General features: G+C 38.2%; 1 protein-coding gene across 1 annotated transcript in view; it reads right to left on the reverse strand.

Moving 5' to 3' along the window:
• The window catches only part of PLDDELTA (phospholipase D delta), a 165,814-nt gene that overhangs the window by 119,290 nt on the left and 24,033 nt on the right, over positions 1–22,491 (reverse strand). Inside the window, exon 3 of the mRNA XM_089829533.1 lies at positions 348–545. Within this exon, the coding sequence (XP_089685659.1) occupies positions 348–545 (198 nt within the window). The remainder of the gene's footprint in view (positions 1–347; positions 546–22,491) is intronic.

Here is a 22,491-nt window from a genome sequence, read left to right on the forward strand (position 1 = left end):
TTCCCTGTCAAACTTGGCAGAGCATAGGTAAAATATTTTCATCAAACAGCAGCCATACCAAGACCTTTGCTTGATAACTGACCCCACAAATCTCCATTTCAATGCAACTCGAGAGTGCAAATCTAAGTTTAACATTCTGAAATCGACATTAAAAAAATATCTGAAAATTATTTGTGAATGGCATCTTACTACGAGTATTATTATATTGTTTTGTTTATAAGAAACCAATGTCTCATAGCCAGGATTTTTTTTTTTTCAGTTCGTGCACCTCTTTGAAATCTGCAGAGATTCTGAAATTTTATGCATCATAAATAAAAATACAAATCTGACCAGAGAGGGAAACATACCGGAAAAGTAGGATTGTGATAATCTTCATTAAATATGGGAGTTTGAAGATCATGAAATAAGCGATGTTCTGGAGTGTCATAACGTCCATCACAAAGATCAAGCCCACCAACAAAGGCAGTAAGTTTTCTGTTATTTCCAGGACCTTGCGAATCTACGATCACGCATTTCTGATGATGAGTATATAAGCTACCAACAACCTGAAGAGACCAACTCAGAATCAAAACAATAGACTGAAAGCCAAAAGAAAGGATAACAAGATCAAGTCAGCAAAAATGTGAACAAAATTTTCTTTGAATAGAACAACTATTATGAATTCTCAGAACAGTTTTTTCAAACTGTCTGATAGCAAACCATCATGTGCAGCAATGTCAATGAGTAGAGAGAGAGGTCCCAAGGGATTCAATTCCTTAACCTCCAAGGGAGCCAGCACGTTTAAAGGGCAGGCCAAATTACAATTTTGTTTCATTACACTATAAGTTAAGAATATCTTGAACTTCTATTTCTTAATAACATGCTATGAAGGACCTATTAGTTGTGCAATTTAAAAAGCATTTAGCTCACTGCATAAGTTCAATGAACAACAAAGCTTGTAAAGCAACCTTTTCAAGACGAAATAGCATTCTCTACAGTTAAAGAAATGGAAAAAGGAAGATAAATGACATCAAATTCATAGTTTCATTCTTGGTGAGGTGCACTCCTCAGGTAAACTTCATATTGCTTTCATATAAAACATACATTATTTTCCTAAATTCTTATTCAGTCACATTGCATAAGGCTTCCCTTCAGAATATGATACTTTTCTCTTCTCACGTGAAAATAGGAAAAAGAATAAAAGATAAGTGAGATCCAAATTCACAATGGCATCAAAGCTATTGCTAAGATTTACACAACAGATCAATTTTCATAAATGCTAGGTACTTGACCACTATAATATGCATTATATTCTGGAAGTTTTATTAATTTGAAATGCCTATGCTTTCACCTTTATGGTGATAGAGAATGTGGAGGGTAAATATAAATATGCCACATAGTTTCTAGAGATCATACCAAAAGGAATATTCATGAGAATCTTACAAAAGAAACATTGGTTATCTCCTTTCTATAGGATTAGCCCATCTCACAAAAGACACATGCAAAATAATTGATGATGCTCAATCCTTGGCTAGCTCATAATTTGATGTAGAAGCATCCTTGGGTAGTGGGCAATCCCGTTGGAGCATCAGGCTTGGATTTTGTGGACATGATGTTTCGCATGGTTAGGGTTATGTAGAGGAATATTGGTGGACCTTGTCCTATGTACACATAAGGATTGGAGTGATCGTAATGGAGTTAGAGCTCTTTTGGTGGTTGGTGCTAACGTGTTCCTATTTCCTAGGTGGCCTTTGGAGATTGTTTCCACAAGCTTCGATCCATGAGAGTTGGCTTATGCGATCTTAGATGTGGATCGTTCGGGTGTGTGGGGATATGGATAAGGCCACATAATGTTATGTTGTCGTATGACTTAGATATGCATGTAAACTTGGGGCTTGTCCTATGTGTTTCTTTAATTTAGTCTAGTGTTTATTTAATGTAACTTGCTAGGCCGACCTATGGCTTGGTTTAGCATAAGTAGAGGGTCTTGTGATGTCTAGAGTCATTCATTCTTGATGGAGTGGAGCAAGAGTTGCTAAGAGGAGCGATGTTTAGAAGAGCTAGTAGCAGAGTGTGGGCTAAGGAACAAGAAGATTGCTTGGTGGCTTGCAAGCTCAAGTTTAGATATTTCTAGGAGTTTCTACCAAATTGTTGTGTTGTTGCAGATCTTGGCTAGTTAGGAGTTATTTGGATCTTGTGAGAACTTGCAGAACTGTTACAGTAAGTGCTTTCTATTTAACCATAATCGGGAAGGCCTTACAGCCCGACACATTGCATGTAAACAGTTATTTGATGAATAAAGAGTTGACTTATCTATCAAATCTTGTATTCTGTGATGAATTTCCACTGTGTGGTTATTGTTGGGGGCTAGGTCTCCTTTGGAGGTACACCTACCTTGCATTGCATCTACTAGTATCAAAGCGAAGGTTTGATCTAGTTAGGGATTTGTTGGATTGGGTCTCCGAGAAGATGTCTTCGAGAAGATTGGACCCTAGGGAGATCGCAGATCTCTGTGATGTTGCAGAGACTAATATTTTAGAGAAGGTTAGATCAAAATTCAGACCTGAGATGGATTTGATGAAGAATGATATGGTCGTTAAGATCATGAGAGCTATAGCTGGTGTACGGAGGAAAGTAGGTATAGAAGATGGTTATGAGGAAGTGTTTGAAGACTTTGAGCTTGTTGGATCTAGTAGAGAAGATAGAAACGATCACATGGAGAGATCTGTGGAAGGTAGACCTGGTCAGTTCGATAGATCTAAAGCTTCGTTGAAGCTAAAGCATAACATGGATGTTTCTAATTTCTCAAGTACTTTGAATCATGAAGACTTGATTAATTAGATTGGTGAATTGGAAGACTACTTTGAGTTAGAGGATATTGGAGATCCACTCAGAGTGAGGTTGGCATAGACTAAGTTGAAAGGATATGTATAGACTTTCAATGCTTTAATGCAGTAACGATTAAGGACCCGTTCCTGATAACGTTCACTGATAGTATTTTGGAAGAAGTGGCGGAGCATGAAATTTATTCATTCATGAATGGATTTTTCGGATACAACCATATTTCCATCGCAAAAGAAGATAGGCTCAAAACACCCTTCATGGTAGAAGACCGAGTATACACCTACAACAAAATGTCGTTTGATCTGTGTAACGCTCGGGCAACGTTTCAAAGAATTATCCTGCACATCTTCGACAAGATGTTAGTCGGAAACTTTAAAGCATTTTTGGACGATTGGTCAATTTTCAGTGCGAAGGACAAGCATCTAATCGCACTTAGAGAATGTATGGAAAGATGTAGATGAGCAAGACTAGCACTAAACCCGAATAAGTGTAGATTTATGGTACCAGACGGGAAACTATTGGGACACATCATATGCAAAGCAAGATTAAAGACGGATCCTAACAAAGTCCAAGTAATCTTGGAAATGCCACCTTCGACAAATGTGACTGAGGTAAAATCATTCCTAGGACAAATAGGATACTACCAAAGGTTCATTAAGAACTTTTCTAAAATATCTTACCCGCTTGACAAACTAACCTGCAAGGGAGAACCCTACAATTGGGAAACAGAGCAGAATTAAGCCTTTGAGGGATTGAAAACACGATTAGCCACAGCACCCATCTTGGCTTATCCGAACTGGGACAAGGAGTTCCATGTACATGTTGACACATCGAACTATGCAATTGGAGCAACATTGGCACACACGGGTGATCACGGATTGGACCATCTGGTGTACTTTGCGAGTAGCCTATTGTCTAAGGCAAAAAAGAATTATAGTACAACAAAATGGGAGGTTCTCAGAATGGTATACACTGTGCAGAAGTTTAGACATTATCTATTGACAACTCCATTCGTATTTTACGTAGATCATCAAGCCTTGCTATATCTCGTGAACAAATCGACCATCCAAGGATGGATAAGCAAATGGCTACCATTATTGCAAGAGTTTACATTTAAAATTGTGGTACAGGCTGGGAAAAGCTATGTCAGCGCGGATCATTTATCGAGGATCAAATCGAGAGAGCCACCAAAGAGACAACGATGACTTTCCCGACGCACAACTATTCCATATTATCGTACTACCATCCTAGTATACGAGTATCAGGGAATTTCTTTCAACGGGGCAATTTCCTAGAGAAATGCTGCCAAGCAAGAGGAGAAAACTGGTGCTGAGAAGTCGAACGTTCCAATTGATTAATGGGTTGTTGTATAAGATGGGACTCAACCAGATTTTACGACAATGTTCTAGAGGAGGAAATACCGAAGGTATTGAAGGAAGCACATGAAGGACCCGTAGGAGGACATATGGGGCCAGATACAACTACACGGAAAATACTTCTGGCAGGGTTATGGTGGCCAACTGTGTACAACGACGCCAAGGAGTGGGTCGTTGCATGCGATACATGTTAGAGCGTCGGGAAACCACTCAAGAGGGATTTCATGCCTCTGAACCCTTCACACACACGGGAATTATTTGAACATTGGGGGTTGGGCTTTGTCGGACCCCTCAAGGTGAGCAAAACCAGAAGATGCATGTACATTGTTGTAGCAACGAAGTACCTTAAGAAATGGGTAGAGGCATGGGCCCTACCAGACATCTCTGCAAGGAGCACGGCAAGATTCATCTATGAGCAAATCATCACAAGGTATGGGATCTTGATACAATTGACAAGCGACCGTTGGAGACATTTTGTCAATCATGTTAACCACAAAATTCAAAATAGACCATTCTCTATTGAGCCCATACTATCCTAGAGCAAACAGACAAGCGGAAGCCACAAACAAAATCATAGTTCTAGTAATCTACAAGTCTTGCTCAGTTAAAGGAGAGGATTGGGAAGAAAAGTTCTCATCGGCATTATGGGTATACCGTACCTTGTACAATGTCACCACGCGACACACTTCGTTCCAACTAATGTATGGCCAGGAAGCCGTAGTACCAATAGAATTCATGGTACCAAGTTTGCAAATAGCAATCGAAAAGAAGCTGGGAGATATGGAAAGTCTCAAGGAAAGATTGCACAACCTAAATAAACTTGAACGTCAATTACAAGCACAATGGGCCATCGAAGTTTCAAAATGTAAGCATATGGCACGACAAGCACTTGAAACCAAACAGGTTCTAGCCAGGTCAATTAGTTTTAAAATATAATGGGCACAACAAAATCAAACCGGGCAAACTTACGATGAAGTGGGTTGTGCCATATAAAATTCATGAAGTGGCTGATAATGGAGCAATAAAACTATGGATGTTGGACGGAAAGGAGGTGACGGATGTAGTAAATGGGTCAAAACTAAAAATCTACCATGAAAGAAAAAAGCTTCATAGAGAAAAGGAGACTCCTCCTAATGAATAACTCAGGGGCAATATAAAAACATAGTAATAAGTAGTAAAATATATATATATATATATATATATAAGAATACTAAATAAATAAAAAATAGTTAATTATAATAAGTATGTACAAAAGCGAACAAGAGGAAAGGGTATAGTAGTAGGACCAGGAGAAGACCACCGTACAAGAAGATTTGTAGCCTTAAAGAGATCATCTTGTCATATACCGTACGGCCCCAAAAGGAGGTAAATTGTGAATGCACATACCGTACAACTAGTGAAAGAAGTAATGAATGAATATATACTGTACGACTAGTGAAAGAAAAAGCAAGGAGTGGAAACATAACATACGGACAATTCAAAAGAAATAAATTCAGACTTGACTCCCATATGGACATCACTCAAATCAGACATGACCATAATTAATAGTTTGCACAAGAAAAGAATATAAACTACTGTATGGTCGTACGGCATGGGAAAACAAAGCACAGACTGAATATAAGATATTGTACGGCATTGAAGACAGAGAATCATAAATGCCCACTATACGGCCAAGTATGGATACTGTACCACATTAAAGAGAAGCTAAAATGCCCACTGTGCGGCCAAGTACGGATACCGTATGATAGGTTGAGGGAAGAAATTAGTCCATTATACAGATAAGAAAATATAGAGATTATCCACTCAATAGCGGGCTAAGAGAAAGGGGTTGAATTGCATAGGACAAAGAGGAATGTAGCACAAAGTCCCTGAAGTAGACATTTCAAAGACCATACGGCCATACAAAACAAGCGATTGGTAACAACTCTTCTTCTAGGCAAACAAATTTCTTCTTGAAGGCAAGGTCTTGTGGTAGAGAGAGTGAACTTGATGATTACGTGGACATGGTGCAATGCATGAGTCTTCAAATGTGCACCTAAGCTTTTGTACGGCCTAGCAGATTTTAGGACAGAACACTATAGTACGAACCTAAGGGAAAGGTACTATAAACAAGTATGGACACAGCAATTAGAAACTGGCAATAATAATCACCATTAGAAGACACCGTACGGATGATTGGGAAGTAGGGCGAAGGCACGATCGTACGAGTTAAGGAATAAGGAGAAAAAAGTAAAGGAGGTCATACACTTCTAGTTGAAAGAAGGCCATCTCACAAAGGATTTGTGATGTACCATTCCGAAGAGAAACAACTGAACTAATCATTTTCTTGTCCTCCTCACACACAAAAAGACAAAAGAGGTGACAGTTATGCAGTCAGTCGGGAAGAAAGCGTGGAAGAAAAATTAGAAGATTCAATAAGCAGCACAATGAACAAAAATATACAAATTTTACCATCGGGAGTGCGTACTGCAGGAAGTATAGGCAAAAAGAAGGCAAGGGCACAAGTACAGTCGGCTGCAACTACACACCTCACACCCCAAAATGTGACATTCGAGAGCTTGAATGGATTGGAGTGCAAGAAGTGGTGGCAGGAGACCCCGAATGACCATTTTGTGAAGGAAAGCATACAAAGGGCATAGGTGAAATGGGCATTGCGGATGCCAGTGTTCTACATCTGTGACTTCAAGGGTTTTCTTCGTACCATGCTAGAAGCCTACGACTGATTTTTGTGAACAAGTTCATTTCCGTATCTGGGACAGAACCTCATGATATATTTTAGAGCAGCAGACTTCACCAAGGTGTTCAACATACCAGGTCATGTGCAGGGAGGGAGAAAAATTAACAAACCAAAGAAACTAAGTCGAGAAGTGAAGGCGCAACTAGTAAAACTAGTATGTGGTAAACGGCCTCAAGAAGAAAGCGAGGCTTTAATGGATACTTCGAAGGGAAGAGGATTGAAGAAATTCGATGTACAGGAAGGACACTGGCGTTCTCTGATAGACTTGGTGAAAAGTAGACTCACTAGATCAAGTAGGGCATCAGATATCTCATTTCTATAGGTGACCATGACAAACGGCAAAGTATATGACTAGGTAGCTTTATTGCCTAATCGCATGAATGAGTTCATGACACTACAACACAAAACATTCTATATGCCACACTATGCCATCGATCTATTTCTCAACGCCACAGCACGGATGATACCTACTAATAGACTAGAGATCAAGCCAAGTCCGATAGAAACAAGGGAACCTCCAATCATGCAATGGAAGCACCTTGATACTCCGAGGGGGCAAAAGGCCGTCAAATAGAAGAGGCTGTGACAAGAGGTAGAGAGCTGAGAGAATGGGAACACTGATAGTGGGAGGCAGGACACATCCTCCGAAGACACTGATGACTCGGAGGAGTTGGAGGATGAGGAGGATGATGAGGATGTCAAAGTTATCACAGCACCACCACTATTATTTTCGAGGTCACTCGCAGCCACATCTCACTCTCACTTAGTCCCAGCAGGTGTTCACATTCTAGGATTTGAACAGTTTAGGCAGCTTGCGGTTATGACCCCAATCACCGTAGCAACCAAACCAGCAACACAGCTAGCACCCCGGCCATCAATTTGACCAGCATTAGCACCTCCAAGGGTTGCTGAGCCTTCGGTCAACCAAAAGGTTTTGCTAGCTACAGTCGTAGTTCTACCAGAGATAGAGGCTAAGACACATACTACCACAGTTATACCCAAAATAAGGTAGATGTTACATCCCAATTTTCGACCCAATATAAACTGTTCATATAGCCGTTTAAGTTCACATGAAGTCAATTGACAGTTAAATTTGTTATAATCCTATGAAATGGTAAGATGGTTAGTCGTTATAATTTCATATGAAGATAACATGCTAGTTGATTATTTATCATGAATTCATGGAATTGAAAAATGGGGTTAGCCGTTATGATTATTTATGATTAATAACTTGTTATGGTAAAATGATTTAACTACAAAGAATTTCCTTATAGGGAGCACGTCAAGGAGGTGGAAGCATTGTCAAAAAAGAACTGGGCATAGGAGCATCACCATCACTGAGCAAATGGGTATGAATCGTGAATCACCATGGTCAAGGACCTAGCGACTGCATAACAGGATACACACATTAGACACGCATGAGCTATTTGATAAACATTAAAAATATTAATGATTTTAAGTTAATTAAAGTACATACCTTTAAACAGCTTATGATTGACATTTCCATCATTTCAATGTAACATATATTTATGTACGTGCACATAGATATAGAAATAAAAGTGACACCATAATATTATTTTTATACAAAATTCTATCTATCACACACATTTAAATGCATGTACAAGAAGATAAAATAATATTCCAAATAAAGCATGTATTTAGATATACATAATCAAAGATACAACCTTGGATCAAATATATAGTATGATGTCATCTTATAAATACATCTACGTGCAAATAGATAAATATATTGTAAATTCTCCTTGATTTATAACCTTAAGATCTTTTCCATATTTATTCAATTCTTCTCTAGAAACCGAAATATACACTTAGCATATTATATCGTCGTTCAAGAAGGCAAATCATTTTTTAGATTATCGAATGCCTTTACATATATTTGGAAGCCGAGAGAAGGTAGAAAAGGATATATTGGCTTCATACGATTTAGCTCTACATATATTTTTTACCCACACTATTACTTCTTGTTCTACCCTTACTGAAGGCCAGAAATCAGATATATTCTAAATATTGCATATGGATTGCTTCCGTGAGGGAACCGGCTGTTAAACATCAAGCCAAGGCTCACGTCTAGGGAGCCGGCTATTTGAAACCACGCCAAGGCTCACGTTTTCCATCCTCAGACTAGGTTATGTGGTCAGACTTTCATAATCAAATTGTTGTATGTTTTTCTTAAACTATATTCATATTTGCAGCAAGAAGGAATGTGTCATGAAAATTCCGTATATTACTTCTAAATTGCAATCGAATGGATATTCGATAGTCCAATCTATCTATGTTGTCAAGTCAAGACCAAATGTGCATGATATGTTCATACATCTTTGTTTTACTGGAGTATATTAGAATCGAATTATATTTTTTGCAAGCCATTAAGATCATTTCTAAAGTCATAAAGATTGTGATATGGCATGCTGAAAAATGTAATACTCTTACACCAGCTGAGGTTCAACAGAAAGAGTTGGTTTGCTCGAAGATTTAAACACCTGGGACTCACCCGACTGTATAGTCAAGGAAGAGGTGAAGAGGTGAGAGAGAAATCTGCAATAACATGAAACAGAATTAGATGTGACATTACAATATATATTATTTTTAAAAAGAATCATTTAAAAGCTCATGCATGTCCAATTCATTCTCTGTTGTCAAGTCGAGTGATGTGATTAAGTACTAGAATGCTCAATCGCTGACAAGGTGTTCCATGTCTATTCTAGGTAGGGAGGGTCTTTCTAGTTAAAGAAAGTGTGGGGATGAGTTTAAGGTTCATGGTTGGGAGGTTAAGCACTTGACAATATTTCCCTTCACCACGAGATGTCAGCACGTGCATCAGATAACGATAAGTTGAGCATTTATTGGTAGTACGTATTTTTACTTCTAGGATATTTATACAAGAAGGTATGATGGATTAATTTATATCATTGAATTCGGTTATTTCCTTTGATGAAAGCAACATTTCTCGTCAATGTAATTGGTAACCATTTAGATCAGTTGACCTTCCAACTGAATATGGAATATATCTATCGGATTGTTATTTCAGTCTCCCATTTATAAGAATAATGATTATGAGCATATCTTCTAATCTTATGTCATTGCCACAGTTAGCAATAGGAAGAAAAAGGAAGGAACAGAGGTATCTGATGCCCCAAATGATACAATGGTATCTGATGCCCCAAATGATACAGTGGTATCTGATGCCCTCATTGATACAGTGGTATGTCGTGCCCTAAATGATCCAATGGTAATTGATGCCCTAATGGACATAGTGGTATATGATGCCCTAAATGATCCAATGATAATAGATGTCCTAATTGACACAGTGGTATGTGATGCCCTAAATGATCCAATGGTAATCGATGCCCTAATTGATATAGTGGTATTTGATTTTAATCGTCATTTGATTTTGATATAGTGAAATTTGATGGTAATCGTCATTTGATTTTGATATAGTGGTATTGAATGGTAATCGTCATTTGATCCTAAGTGGTATTTATGGACTAACCTAGGTGTTTGCAGAAGCATCCCTAGATTGACTTTGGTTTTGAATTCCATGGTATGTAGATTTTAATTACCATAGTAAATTTATTGATGGTGTTTTCAATTTTTAGTTATGAAATTTTCATTTAACTGATTGTAACCATTAATCTCATACACATGAACGTAACTGATATAACTATCATCCTATGAAAAGGAAGTAATAACTGTATTTCTTTGATATGTTAGTTGTTAGTTAAGACCCAAGAAAAGTTGCATGTTACAATAGAGACACAGGAGGGAGTGATGGAGGTACCTACACAGGTGGAAGCAGCTAAGGGTTCGAGGACACCTGGAGTTCACTTAGATGTAGTGGGATTTGATGCAGTGGTGATGATAGACGACACATTATTGACCAGTGAGGATGTTACAACCGAGGACTTAAGTGAGTAGGAGCTAAGTGGGTATTTGGGTCAAAGATTCAACATCAGACCGGTAGTGCCGACATTTATCACTATCTCACCCATGAGAGAGGTACCTAAGGTGACAAATTCCCCAGCCCCAGTGGAGAGTCGTCCTACTGTGGAGCCACCACCACCCCACCACCGACAAGGAGCACGGTTGAAAGGATGTTGGAAGCGGTAGAGACAACAATAGCCACAGAGCCCACCACGCCATCTAACCCTTCGCCAGCTATAGAGTAAGATATTGAGACATACTTAGAAGATGTACTGACTTGAGGTAGACGAGTAGTAGTCTCAACACAAAGATGCGCCTCGGAGACAACACTACTGGAATTAGAGCAAGGCTCGGCATTTATGAGGGTTGGTTGTCTAGCGGCCTTCTCTGTATGTTTCGAGGCAAGAGGATGGCCAATTATAGAGACCCTAGAGATGCAAGAGGAGTGGAATACTCAAGACCCCGTGGTGGAGAACAGAGTTGAGCAGCTCAAGCAAGGGATAGTACAAGTGTATCAGGAGGCATACTATGTCCTACGCAGGAGTGAGGCGGATCATGTAGTAGCAGTAAGGGCTCGGGAGGAGACAACTACCAGACTGACCTCAGTAGAAGCTAGTTTGACCACCCAACAAGCGGCTTGGGAGGAGTGGGCAAAACTTATTGCTGAGAAGGCAGCAGTTGTATCTCAGTTGGGGGATGCGAAGAAAGACTCAGATACAAAGGAAGTGGAGATCCGAAGGATAGCCGACATCATGAAGAGAGCACTAGAACTCAAGATGCAGGTCAAACTGAATTTGGGCACTCAGACACAACAAGTACATGAGTTGCGGGTACAGTTGAACGAGCTCCAGGCATAGTGAAAATTTACCACACCAGTCATACGAAGGACACAACCCTCTACTTCTTAGTTAATTTTGAGTCTTGATGTACTTAGTAATTTAAGTTGTCTCTATTTTGTCGTCTAGAGACAACTCTTCTTTTGGGGGGATGATGTTGTCGATAAAAACTATATTATAGCCAACGGGTTGAGTTAGTATACAAAAGGTTGCATGATAGTTAAGTCACCCCTTCGGGAAGTATATGTAAATCGTTCGAATGGATTTATGGATCATCATCATTGTAATTGGAATTGCATATATGTTAATATGAATAAAGTATTTGTTTTGTGTAACATTATAATCCATTAATGTGATAAATATTCGTTTATCCTGTACAGTAAACAAAAAGAAAGTGAATTGAAAATCATTAGATGGAGATTGTGTTAGAATGAATGTTGATGGTATTCCTTTGGGGGAGTATCCTAAGCATTGCTAGAACACTTGGAGAGATTGTTTATGATTGACATGTTGCATTCATGACTGTGTTTGTCATTGATGTCAACATAACATTGTTTCTATGAAGACTAGCAGAGTAGCAGACAGAGAACGAGGTTGTACAGATTGTGTATCGATGATCAAGTCAAGTGCAGTTAAGGACGTGTTCTACACTATGTCCTCATGAAGTGGTTAACTGCACATACACAGAATTGAATACATGCAGAAGATATGTTTGATTTACAGAGGATAGTTTACAGACAAAGTACCTAAGAAGCAGTATTTGATGATTTGATTGTATCTCCTAACAGAGATAGAGTCGTGATACATGCAGTTAGATAGTGCCAATCTAATGATGATGTCAACGAGTGTGCAAAGTCTGAAGTCGCACATGTGAGAAGTTGTAAAGACTGTGAGCCAACAATATTGTGTAATTGTAAAATAATTAATTATCTTAAAGAGGTCCTATTATAATTAATTGGGAAAGCCTAAAGGCCTACTCAAGGAATTGTTTTGAGGATATGGTATAAAGAAAGGTTATTTTCCTTTTGATGAAGTGTGAATTTGATAAGTGATATGCGAAGTTTTTGGTAAATGCGAGTAAGCGATCCAAGGGATTATTGGATGCGAAGTTGGTGATCTAGTATCGAGATCTGAAGAGGGAAACTCTGGTTAGAGGATAGAGAAGGAGCTATACATTTCTATTATTCTACAAGGAATAATACATCAGTTGGACAGTGGATTTAGTAATCTTGCCCCAAAAGTTGTTTGGACATGGGTCCATTTGCCTTCTACAACTCCTTATAGGGTTGGAATCTCCTTACAGAGATTCAAAGTCTCCTAACAGGGACTAATATGTACTGAATCTATTTCATTGGCTCCTAATAGAGTCCATCCTCTAACAAGGAACTTTTATATTAGTACATCATTTTGTGGGTACCATCCCCACCAGGTTTTTCCCTCTAATCAAGTGTTTCCCTAGTTAACATATCTAGTGTCAATGTGTATGAGTATCTTCTTATGGTTGTTGATTATATTGTTCACATGCTTAAAACTTAATAATTTTGAGAGGAGTTTTAATAGTTGGATAATTGATTCAGCTCCCCCACCCCCTCTCAATTATATTAGTGGACTTTACTTTCTAACAATTGCTATTAGGGCATTAGGTCCTTGAGAGAAAGCTTAACAACTTTGGGAGATCAATGGCGGAACACTTTAGAAAAGAAAGTTTGAAGTCTGATGGACTTAATTTTGATATTCAGAAGATGGAGTTCCTTGGTGAGATATCAAAATTATATGCAAAACAGAACATTGAGTTTCCAGATTGAGTTTCCAGATCTAGGGTCTTTTTGTTGCATACAAAAGGATAAGATGCCCTAAGAAAGTAAGGAGAACTAGAAAGAATTCACTTTTTGATGATGATAAAGAATTTAAAGCAAGTATGGAAAGATTTTTGAATGATAGCAATAATGAAGTTGATCAACTTGGATTGGTTAAGAAAGAGGATAAAATAGAAGAGTTAGCTTTAGTAACTATTGTCAATCCGAAGACTAACCATAGAAATGTTGAAGTTTTCTTTGAGACTAACAATGACTTGCAGAATGATGTTCAACAAAGAGATGAACAGATATCTGAACCAAGAGTTGAGATAGCAACCCCTGCACCTAACAGGACTTTGGTAGAGAATCACTTTGTTGAACAAATTATTGAAAGCAAAGATAAAGGAGTAATGACAAGAAACAAAGTACATAAGGAATTATGCTTGATTTCTCAAGTTGAACCAAAGAGCACATATGAGGCATGGAAGGATGATCATCAGATTCAAGCAATGAAAAAAGAACTAGATCAAATTGTGAAGAATGAGACATGGGAATTGGTTCCTAGACGTAAAGATAAGAATGTTATAGGGACTAAATAGGTATTCTGAATGAACAAGGTGAAGTTGCAAGGAATAAAACTAGATTGGCATGCAAAGGATATTCACAAGAAGTATGTATAGATTATGAAGAAACATTTGCCCCTGTTGCTAGAATGGAAGCAGTGAGAATGTTCTTGGCTTATGCAGCAAGAAGTTCAAAGTGTATCAGATGGATGTAAAGTCAGCATTTTTTAATGGAGAACTTGAAGAAATTTATATTGAGCAGCCTGAAGGATTTCCTTTGACAGAAGAAAAGGACATGGTATGCAAATTGAAGAAAGAATTGTTTGTTCTAAAGCTAGCACCTAGAACCTGGTATGCAAGATTGGACAAGTATTTGACAAAATTGGGATTTACTAAAGGTACAGCAAATAGTAACTTGTATTTGAGAGAAATTGAGAATGGATTGTTTATCATTGTGATATTTTTTTGATGACATAATCTTTAAAGGAAATGATGAAGCAAGTTATAAGTTTACTAACGAAATGAAGAATGAGTTTGAGATGAGTATGAATGGTAAGATGAAGTTTTTCTTAGGTTTACAGATTGTGCAAAACAGTGATGGTTTTTTCATATCACAAGCTAAGTATTTGAAAGACTTGTTGAAAAGATTTGGCTTGGAAAGTTGTAAACCTATTGGAACACCTATGATAACTAGTCACAAGTTATCTAACAAAAATGAGACAACTACAGTTGAGCAAAAGAAGTATAGATCTATGATTGGAGGTTTGCAATATGTGACTCACACTAGACCAGATATAGCAAATGCAGTTGGGATAGTAGCAAGATTTCAAGTTGATCCTAAGAACTCTCAATATGCAGCAGTAAAAAGGATATTCAGATATCTGAAGGGTACACCTGATTTTGGATTATAGTATGATAAATCAAGTGATTTTACTTTAGGTGCTTACACTGAAGCGGATTGGGCAGGTAGCATAGAAGACAGAAAGAGCACTAGTGGTGGAGCTATTTTTCTTGGAGGAAGATTGGTAAACAGGATTGCATTTCACAGAGTATAGCAGAAGCAAAGTATGTATCAGCAAAAAACAATTGTAATCAAATCATGTGGATGAAGCAAATGCTGAAGGATATTAGGATAGAGTTTTCAAAACCTGTTATCATACATTGTGATAACACAAGTACAATATGTCTAAGAATCTTGTATCGCATTCTAAGACTAATTATATATCCATTAAGTATCATGTTTTGAGAGAGAAAGTTGCAGAGAAAGAAATCCGATTGGAGTATGTAAGTACATAAGAACAGATTCCAGATATCTTTACGAAACCCTTATCTAAAGATATATTTGAGTATTTGCGAGGTACGCTTGGGGTTATGCCTCTGCCTACTTCTAAGTAGATGATGCAGAGATTGCATTAGTCCAGCGTTACAGAGCACAATTGTTTGACTGGACTGAATGATGATGATTCCTGTATGGGGAAGTATTTGAGATGAGTAGAGTCATCAAGGACTCTTTGTAGTTAGTTTAGAACAATGTCTTTGGACACTCGAGCTGATTGAAGACTTGGAGCAAATTATTGACATAATGAAGTCTTTGTCATTGATGTCAATGGGGGAGAAGTATACATGAAAAACATCCTCTAGCGGGGGAGAGAGAGTGTACATAAAAGACATCTCCTATGAATAGGGGAAAGATTGCATAGAAGATATCTCCTATGGGGGAGAAGTGTTGTTTATGTCTATGGGGAGAAACACTGAATGGGGAAGAAGTCATAAACAATTGATTTCCATCCAAGGAAGAATAAAATGTAATTCCGAAGAGTTAGAGTGTGAACAACTAATGTCGATCCTAAGAAAAAAGATGTAGACAGAGTAGTCTTCCAGTAAGTTTCAGATTTGATTTATGAAGAGGATTTCAAAAGAAGAGAACAGCATAACAATAGCAACAGCAGAGTTTTTGATTTGGTATTCTTAGAACTTAGATGTTTTTCATCTATGTTGCCATCAATGCCTAAGGGGAAGATTGTTAGCATGAATGCTGATGGTATTCCTTTGGGGGAGTATCCTAAGCATTGCTAGAACACTTGGAGAGATTTTTTACGATTGACATTTTGCATTCATAACTATGTTTGTCATTGATGTCAACATAACATTGTTTCTGCAAAGACTAGCAGAGTAGCAAAAAAAGAACGAGGTCGTACAAACTATATATTGATGATCAAGTCAAGCGCAGTTGAGGACGTGTTCTACACTATGTCCTAATGAAGTGGTTAAGTGCATACAGAGAATCGAAAACATGCAGAAGATATGTTTGATTTACAGAGGACAATTTATAGACAAAGTACCTGAGAAGCAGTTTCTAATGATTTAATTATATCTCCTAACAAAGATGGAATAGTGATACGCGCAGTTAGATAGTGACAGTAGACAGCCTGATGATGACATCAGGGAGTGCGCAAGGTCCGAGGTCCAAGTGTGAGAAGTTGTAAAGATTGTGAGCCAACCGTATTGAGTAATTGTAAAATAATTAATTATCTTAAAGAGGCCCTATATAATTAATTGGAAAAGCCTCAAGGCCGACTCAAGGAATTGTTTTGAGGATATGGTATAAAGGAAGGTTATTTTCCTTTTGGTAAAGTGTGACTTTGATAAGTGAATGCAAAGTATTTGATAAATGCAAGTAAGCGATCCAAGAGATTATTGGATATGGAGTTGGTGATCTGGTATCAAGATCTGAGGAGGAGAAAACCGGTCAGAGGACAGAGAAGGAGCTATAAATTTTTATTATTCTACAAGGAATAATATAGAAATCAGTTGGACAGTGAGTTCAGTGATCTTGCCCCTGAAGCTGATTGGACAGTGGGTCCGTCTGCCCTCTACAACTCCTAACAGGGTTGGAATCTCCTAACAAGTATTCAAAGTCTCCTAACAGGGACTGATATGTATTGAATGTATTTCATTGGCTCCTAAAAGAGTCCATCCTCTAATAAGGAACTTTTATATTAGTACATCATTTTATGGGTACCATCCCCACCGGGGTTTTCTCTCTGATCAATGTTTCCCTAGTTAACATATCTGGTGTCATTGTGTATGAGTATCTTATTATGGTTGTTGATTATATTGTTCACATGCTTAAAGATTAATAAGATTGATAAGTGTTTTAATAGTTGGATAACTTATTCACTCCCACCCACCCCCATCCCAATTATATTGGTGGACTTTACTTTCTAGCAAATTGATGGTGACAAAATTGAAGGTTGAGTTCATTCCTGCTGATTATAACCCCGAATTGTATAAGAGATTGCAGAATCTAAAATAGAAGGATATGACTGTGAAGGATTACACTAGGGAGTTCTATAAGTTAACAATTATGTCTTGACATAGAGAACTTTCTAAGGAAAAGGTAACTAGGTATATTAATGGTTTGAGATTCAATATTCAGAATGAGATTACCATGCTGAAGATTGATTTGGTTGAACATGCTTATCAATATGCTTTGCAAGTAGAAGACAAGTTGAAGAGAAGACATCAAGGTAATTCTCGAGGGAAGGAAAATCAAGAACACTCAGTGAAGGATCAACAAATTTTTGAGGATGACCCAAAACCTATTGAACAGAGGAACAAAACAGATGAGGTGCATTTAAGGGTACTTGCTTCAAATGTGGTGAAAGACATAGAGCTTTAGAATGTCCTAATGCTGATAGGAAGGTTGGAGATAGAAGACCTGTTGTTGTGAATGAGAACATGGACTTAGGAAGGTTGGAGATAGAAGACCTGTTGTTGTGAATGAGAATGTGGACTCAGTGAATGAGCCTTAGGTATAGGATAACTTGTTGGTTCATTGAGTATTGCTTGGTAAAAAGGTGTTGGAACCTTGTCAAAGAAGAAATTTGTTTAGGACCCGATGTAAATCTGGAGGTAATTGTTGGAAGTAATTGTGGATGGTGGTAGTATTGATAACCTCGTTGTTGAGGAGATGGTTCAGAAACTTCGTTTGAACTTTGAAGAGAATGAGACATACTTGTCCTTATAGGATCAAGTGGTTGCAAGATGAACATGCTTTGGAAGTAAAAGAGCAATGTCTTGTTAATTTCCAAATTGGACAGTATGTGGATCAGGTGTTGTGTGATATTATGGGCATAAGTAGTTGACACATATTACTTGGTAGAACTTGGTAGTATGATTCCAAGGCAGTGCATGATTGTGTCAAGAATATGTTTACTATTGAGAAGGGCGGCAGGAAATTTTCACTAATACCTTTGCAAAATGCAGAGCTCAGTAGGAGGAACCTAAGTTTTGGTAGGCGAGTTGAGTTGAAGGATCCTTGAAGGATTAGAGATCGACATGGAAAGCAAACCTGTGGAACACCAAGGAAGGATGTGAACAAGCAGAGTAATAAGTTGTCTTTTGTTGGGAAAGATTTGAAGAAGTGGAACAAAGGCAAGAGTGCACGAGTTGATAACTTCAAGGATATGTATGTGAAGAACCATTTTGGAGTTTATGTGTTGAATCTTGGAAGATGTTCTTCCAACTATAAAGAACATTTTTTCGCACTTGGTTTGTCTAATGCAGGAGCATCCTGGGATAGTGGACAATCCTACAAGAGCATCGGGCTTGGATTTTGTTGACCCAATGTTTCACGTGGTTAGGGTTATGTTAGAGGCATATTGATGGACCTTATCCTATGCGTGCATAAGGATTGGAGTGACCTATTGGAGTTATAGCTCTTTTGGTGGTTGTTGGTAATGTGTTCCCATTTCCTGGGCAGGTTTTGGAGATTGTTTCTACAAACTTCAATCTGTGGGAGTTGGCTTATGCAATCTTAGATGTGGATCGTTGGATGGTGTGTGCCTATGGCTAAGGCCGCATAATGTTATATTGTTGTCTAAGTTAGTTATGCATTGTAAACTTGGAGCTTGTCATAAATGTTTATTTAATTTAGTCTGCCAAGTCGACTTGTGACTTGAGTGTTTATTTAATGTAAGTTGCTAGGCCGATCTGTGGCTTGGTTTAGTATAAGTAGGTCTTGTGATGTCTAAAGTCATTCATTCATGATGGAGTTGAGCAAGAGTTGCTGAGTGGAGCGAATTTTAGCAGATCTAGTAGCAAAGTGTGGACTTCGGAAACAAGGAGATTGTTTGGTGGCTTGGAAGCTCAAGCTTAGATCTTTCATGGAGTTTCTACCAAATTGTTGTATTGTTGCAAATCTAGGCTAGCTAGGAGTTATTTGGATCTTGTGAGATCTTATAGAACTATTACTGTAATTGCTTTGTATTTAGCCATAACCGGGAAGGCCTTACAATCTAGCACATTGCATGTAAACAGTTATTTGATGAATAAAGAGTTGAATTATCTATCAAATATTATAATTTGTGGTGAATTTTTGTTGTGTGGCTATTGCTGGGGGCTAGGTCATCTCCTTTCGAGGTACATGTGCCTTGCACTACATCATAATTAGATCAAACATGATGCAAAAGCATCCCTAGTTGGCTTGCAATCCTGCATGATTGGAGGGATTTTGGCTTGGAGTTGGGAACTCAGTAAAGGAAGGAAGTGTAACTTGGTTAATGAAGGCATTCGGCAAAGCTTGGGACACTCAGTTGTAGTGTTGCCCGAGTCAGCTTGGTCGATGAAGGAGCTTGGTTGCTTCTAGAGGACTCAGCATGTATTGTTGCTCGGCAATGTCTATGGTGCTCAACATGCACTAGGAGCTCGATAGAGATTGTGAATTTGCTAATGCTTGGCTTGGTCTTTCTGGCACTCAGCTTGGTCTTGGTTCCTGTTGGTGTCGAGTTGTCTGTGAGCTGACTATTAGTATTTAATTTATGTTGGGGTATTTAATTTGTGTTGTAGTCAACTTGTGGCTCAACATATATTTAATGTAATCGATTTAATTTAGTTTGTAATGAACTGGGCCGACTTATAGCTTAGTTGAGTATAAGTAGGGGGTCTTGTAGAGTCTTTAGGCATTGGGAGGAGGATCCATCTTGGAGAAGAGGATGCGAACTTTGAAGAGCTAGTAGTTGCGGCTTGAGAACCAGAGGATTGCTTAGTGGACCTGAGGGTACAAGTGTAGAGTCTTCTTCGTGTTCTTATCCAGTTGTGAATCTGGACTAGCTGGGATTGTGATTGTAAGCTAGATCTCGATGAATCTTGCAGAACTGATATTGTAATTGTTGTTTGTATTTGGCCCTAACCCGAAAGGCCTTACAGCCGGGTATATTGCATGTAATCAGTTATTTTATGAATAAAGAAGTTGTTTGGTATCAGATCTTGCATTATTGTTATTTGTTGTTGTGTTTCCGCTGTGTGGTTATTTGTTGGGGCTTCGGATATCTCCTTTGGAGATTCTCCTACCTTGCACTGCGTGAAAACAAAACTTCATACTGCTAGCCTAAAGTATTGTGTTCTTCCTAGAAATGTTTGGGTCCCAGTCCGGTTCATCCAGAATCGAGGTTCGGAAATGAAACCCATGGCAAGAATTGAGGAGAAATTGTCCCTTTTTTAATTTTTTTTCTCTTTTTTGGTCAACTAAACCTTCTAACCCTGAAATTGACCACTAAAAAAGGTGAAATCTATCTCAATTTGTTTATTTGTGAATGAAAAACAAAACTTCTTCCCACCATTTCTACACTTTCTTGTGTGCCTGCCATGGCTCAAAGAGTTTTGAAGGGTGATTGTTGCATGCTCTAAGCTGGCTTATGAGTTATTCCTATGTGGTTGCAAGTGTTGAAAACTCCTCAAAGGCATTGATGAGGAAGTCTAAAGAACTCAACAAATGAGGTAAGTATTTGTTGCTTTTTATTTTACAATAGGAAATGAACTCTTTGGTTTTATTTTATTTTTCCATTTTTGTTTGTGGCTTTGTATGATACTAATAGACTCATAGAATGGCAAGTGACTCTACCTCTAGGAGCTCCTAGTTCAAAACAAACTCCATCTCTCTACTGGGGAAATGGTATAGCAGCTACCTAGTGGAGGAGGTTACGTTTGGGTTTGTAGCCATTGCAGAGAGCAGTATAACATCTCTTATAGTCAAGTAAAAGCACAATTGTCCTTTGTTGCTAAAAATTGAATCAAGTTTGAGTTTTTGTACTAGCAATTAGGAAGCCTCAAAGTAGAAGCCTTCGTGCAAACTCTATTGTGATGAAATATATTGAAGAGCAAAGCCAAGCAGATTAACCAATTGGGAATGCAGTTCATGATCCTTTCAACAAGTCTAGAAGTGAAAAAGAAGGATCAAAGGCCTCTATGGCATCAATTTACAATCAAGAGCCTAAAGAGGGCCAGCCATTCTTGCATAAATAAGAAAGAAAAGTATCCCTTGGGAATGGCATTTCACAATGAAGGTAGAGACATTGTTGAGCAAGACATAGCTAGATGCATCTATGCACATGTATTGGCATTTAATGTTCGCTCACTGTATTGGTAAAAAATGGTGAGATCGGTAAATGAGTCTCCAAAGGGGTTTAAGGGCTCCGAGCATGAGAAGATGCACACTACCTTATTGGACAAAGAGGTGAGACATGCAGACAATGTCTTGAAGCCCATCAAGGATTCATGGATTCAAACAAGTGTGTCTATAGTATTTGATGCATTGAAAAATGCAAACAATTGCCCTTTGATCAATGTTATTGTAGTGTCCATGAGAGGTGCAATGTTTTTGAGAGTAGTGGATTGTGAAGGGCAAGTGAGGTACAGTCCATTTATTCTCAACATTCTTTTTCAAGCCATTGAGAAAGTTGGCACTTGAAATGTTGTTATGGTGATAATAAAAAATGCCAAAAACTATATAGAATTGCTAGGTTATTGGTTGATCAGATTTTTTGGACACCTTGTGACGCCCACCCACTCAACCTAATACTGCTATAAATTGGCAACAAAGTTGAATGGATCAAACAAATATATGTTGATGCCCAGGAGATCTAAATGTTCATCACCAACCACCATATGTCACAAGGCATAGACTTCCAACAATTCTTGAGGTCGGAGCTCTTAATAGTTACATTATTTAAATTTAAAAAGTTTTACTTCAGTAAGCTTTCTAAGTTTTTAACCTAAATTCTGATTTATTATCATTATGATTTTGAAATAGGCTGTTGAGACCCATTTTGCTTCCAACGGAATTGTTTTGAGATTCCTTCTGAAGGCGAAAAACAGTGAAACATGGGCAAGTGAGGTACGGTCCATTTGTTGTCAACATTCTTTTTCAAGCCATTGAGCAAGTTGGCGCTTGAAATGTTGTTATGGTGACAATAAAAAATGCCGAAAACTATAGGATTGCTAGGTTATAGGTTGATCAGACTTTTTGGACACCTTGTGATGCCCACTCACTCAACCTAATACTGCTATAAATTGGCAACAAAGTTGAATGGATCAAACAAGTGCATGTTGATCATCACCAACCACCATATGTCGCAA

The sequence above is a fragment of the Cupressus sempervirens genome, chromosome 5 (genome assembly GCF_028749045.1).
Source record: "Cupressus sempervirens isolate cs-2001-9-10 chromosome 5, ASM2874904v1, whole genome shotgun sequence".
NCBI classification, from domain to species: Eukaryota; Viridiplantae; Streptophyta; class Pinopsida; order Cupressales; family Cupressaceae; genus Cupressus; species Cupressus sempervirens.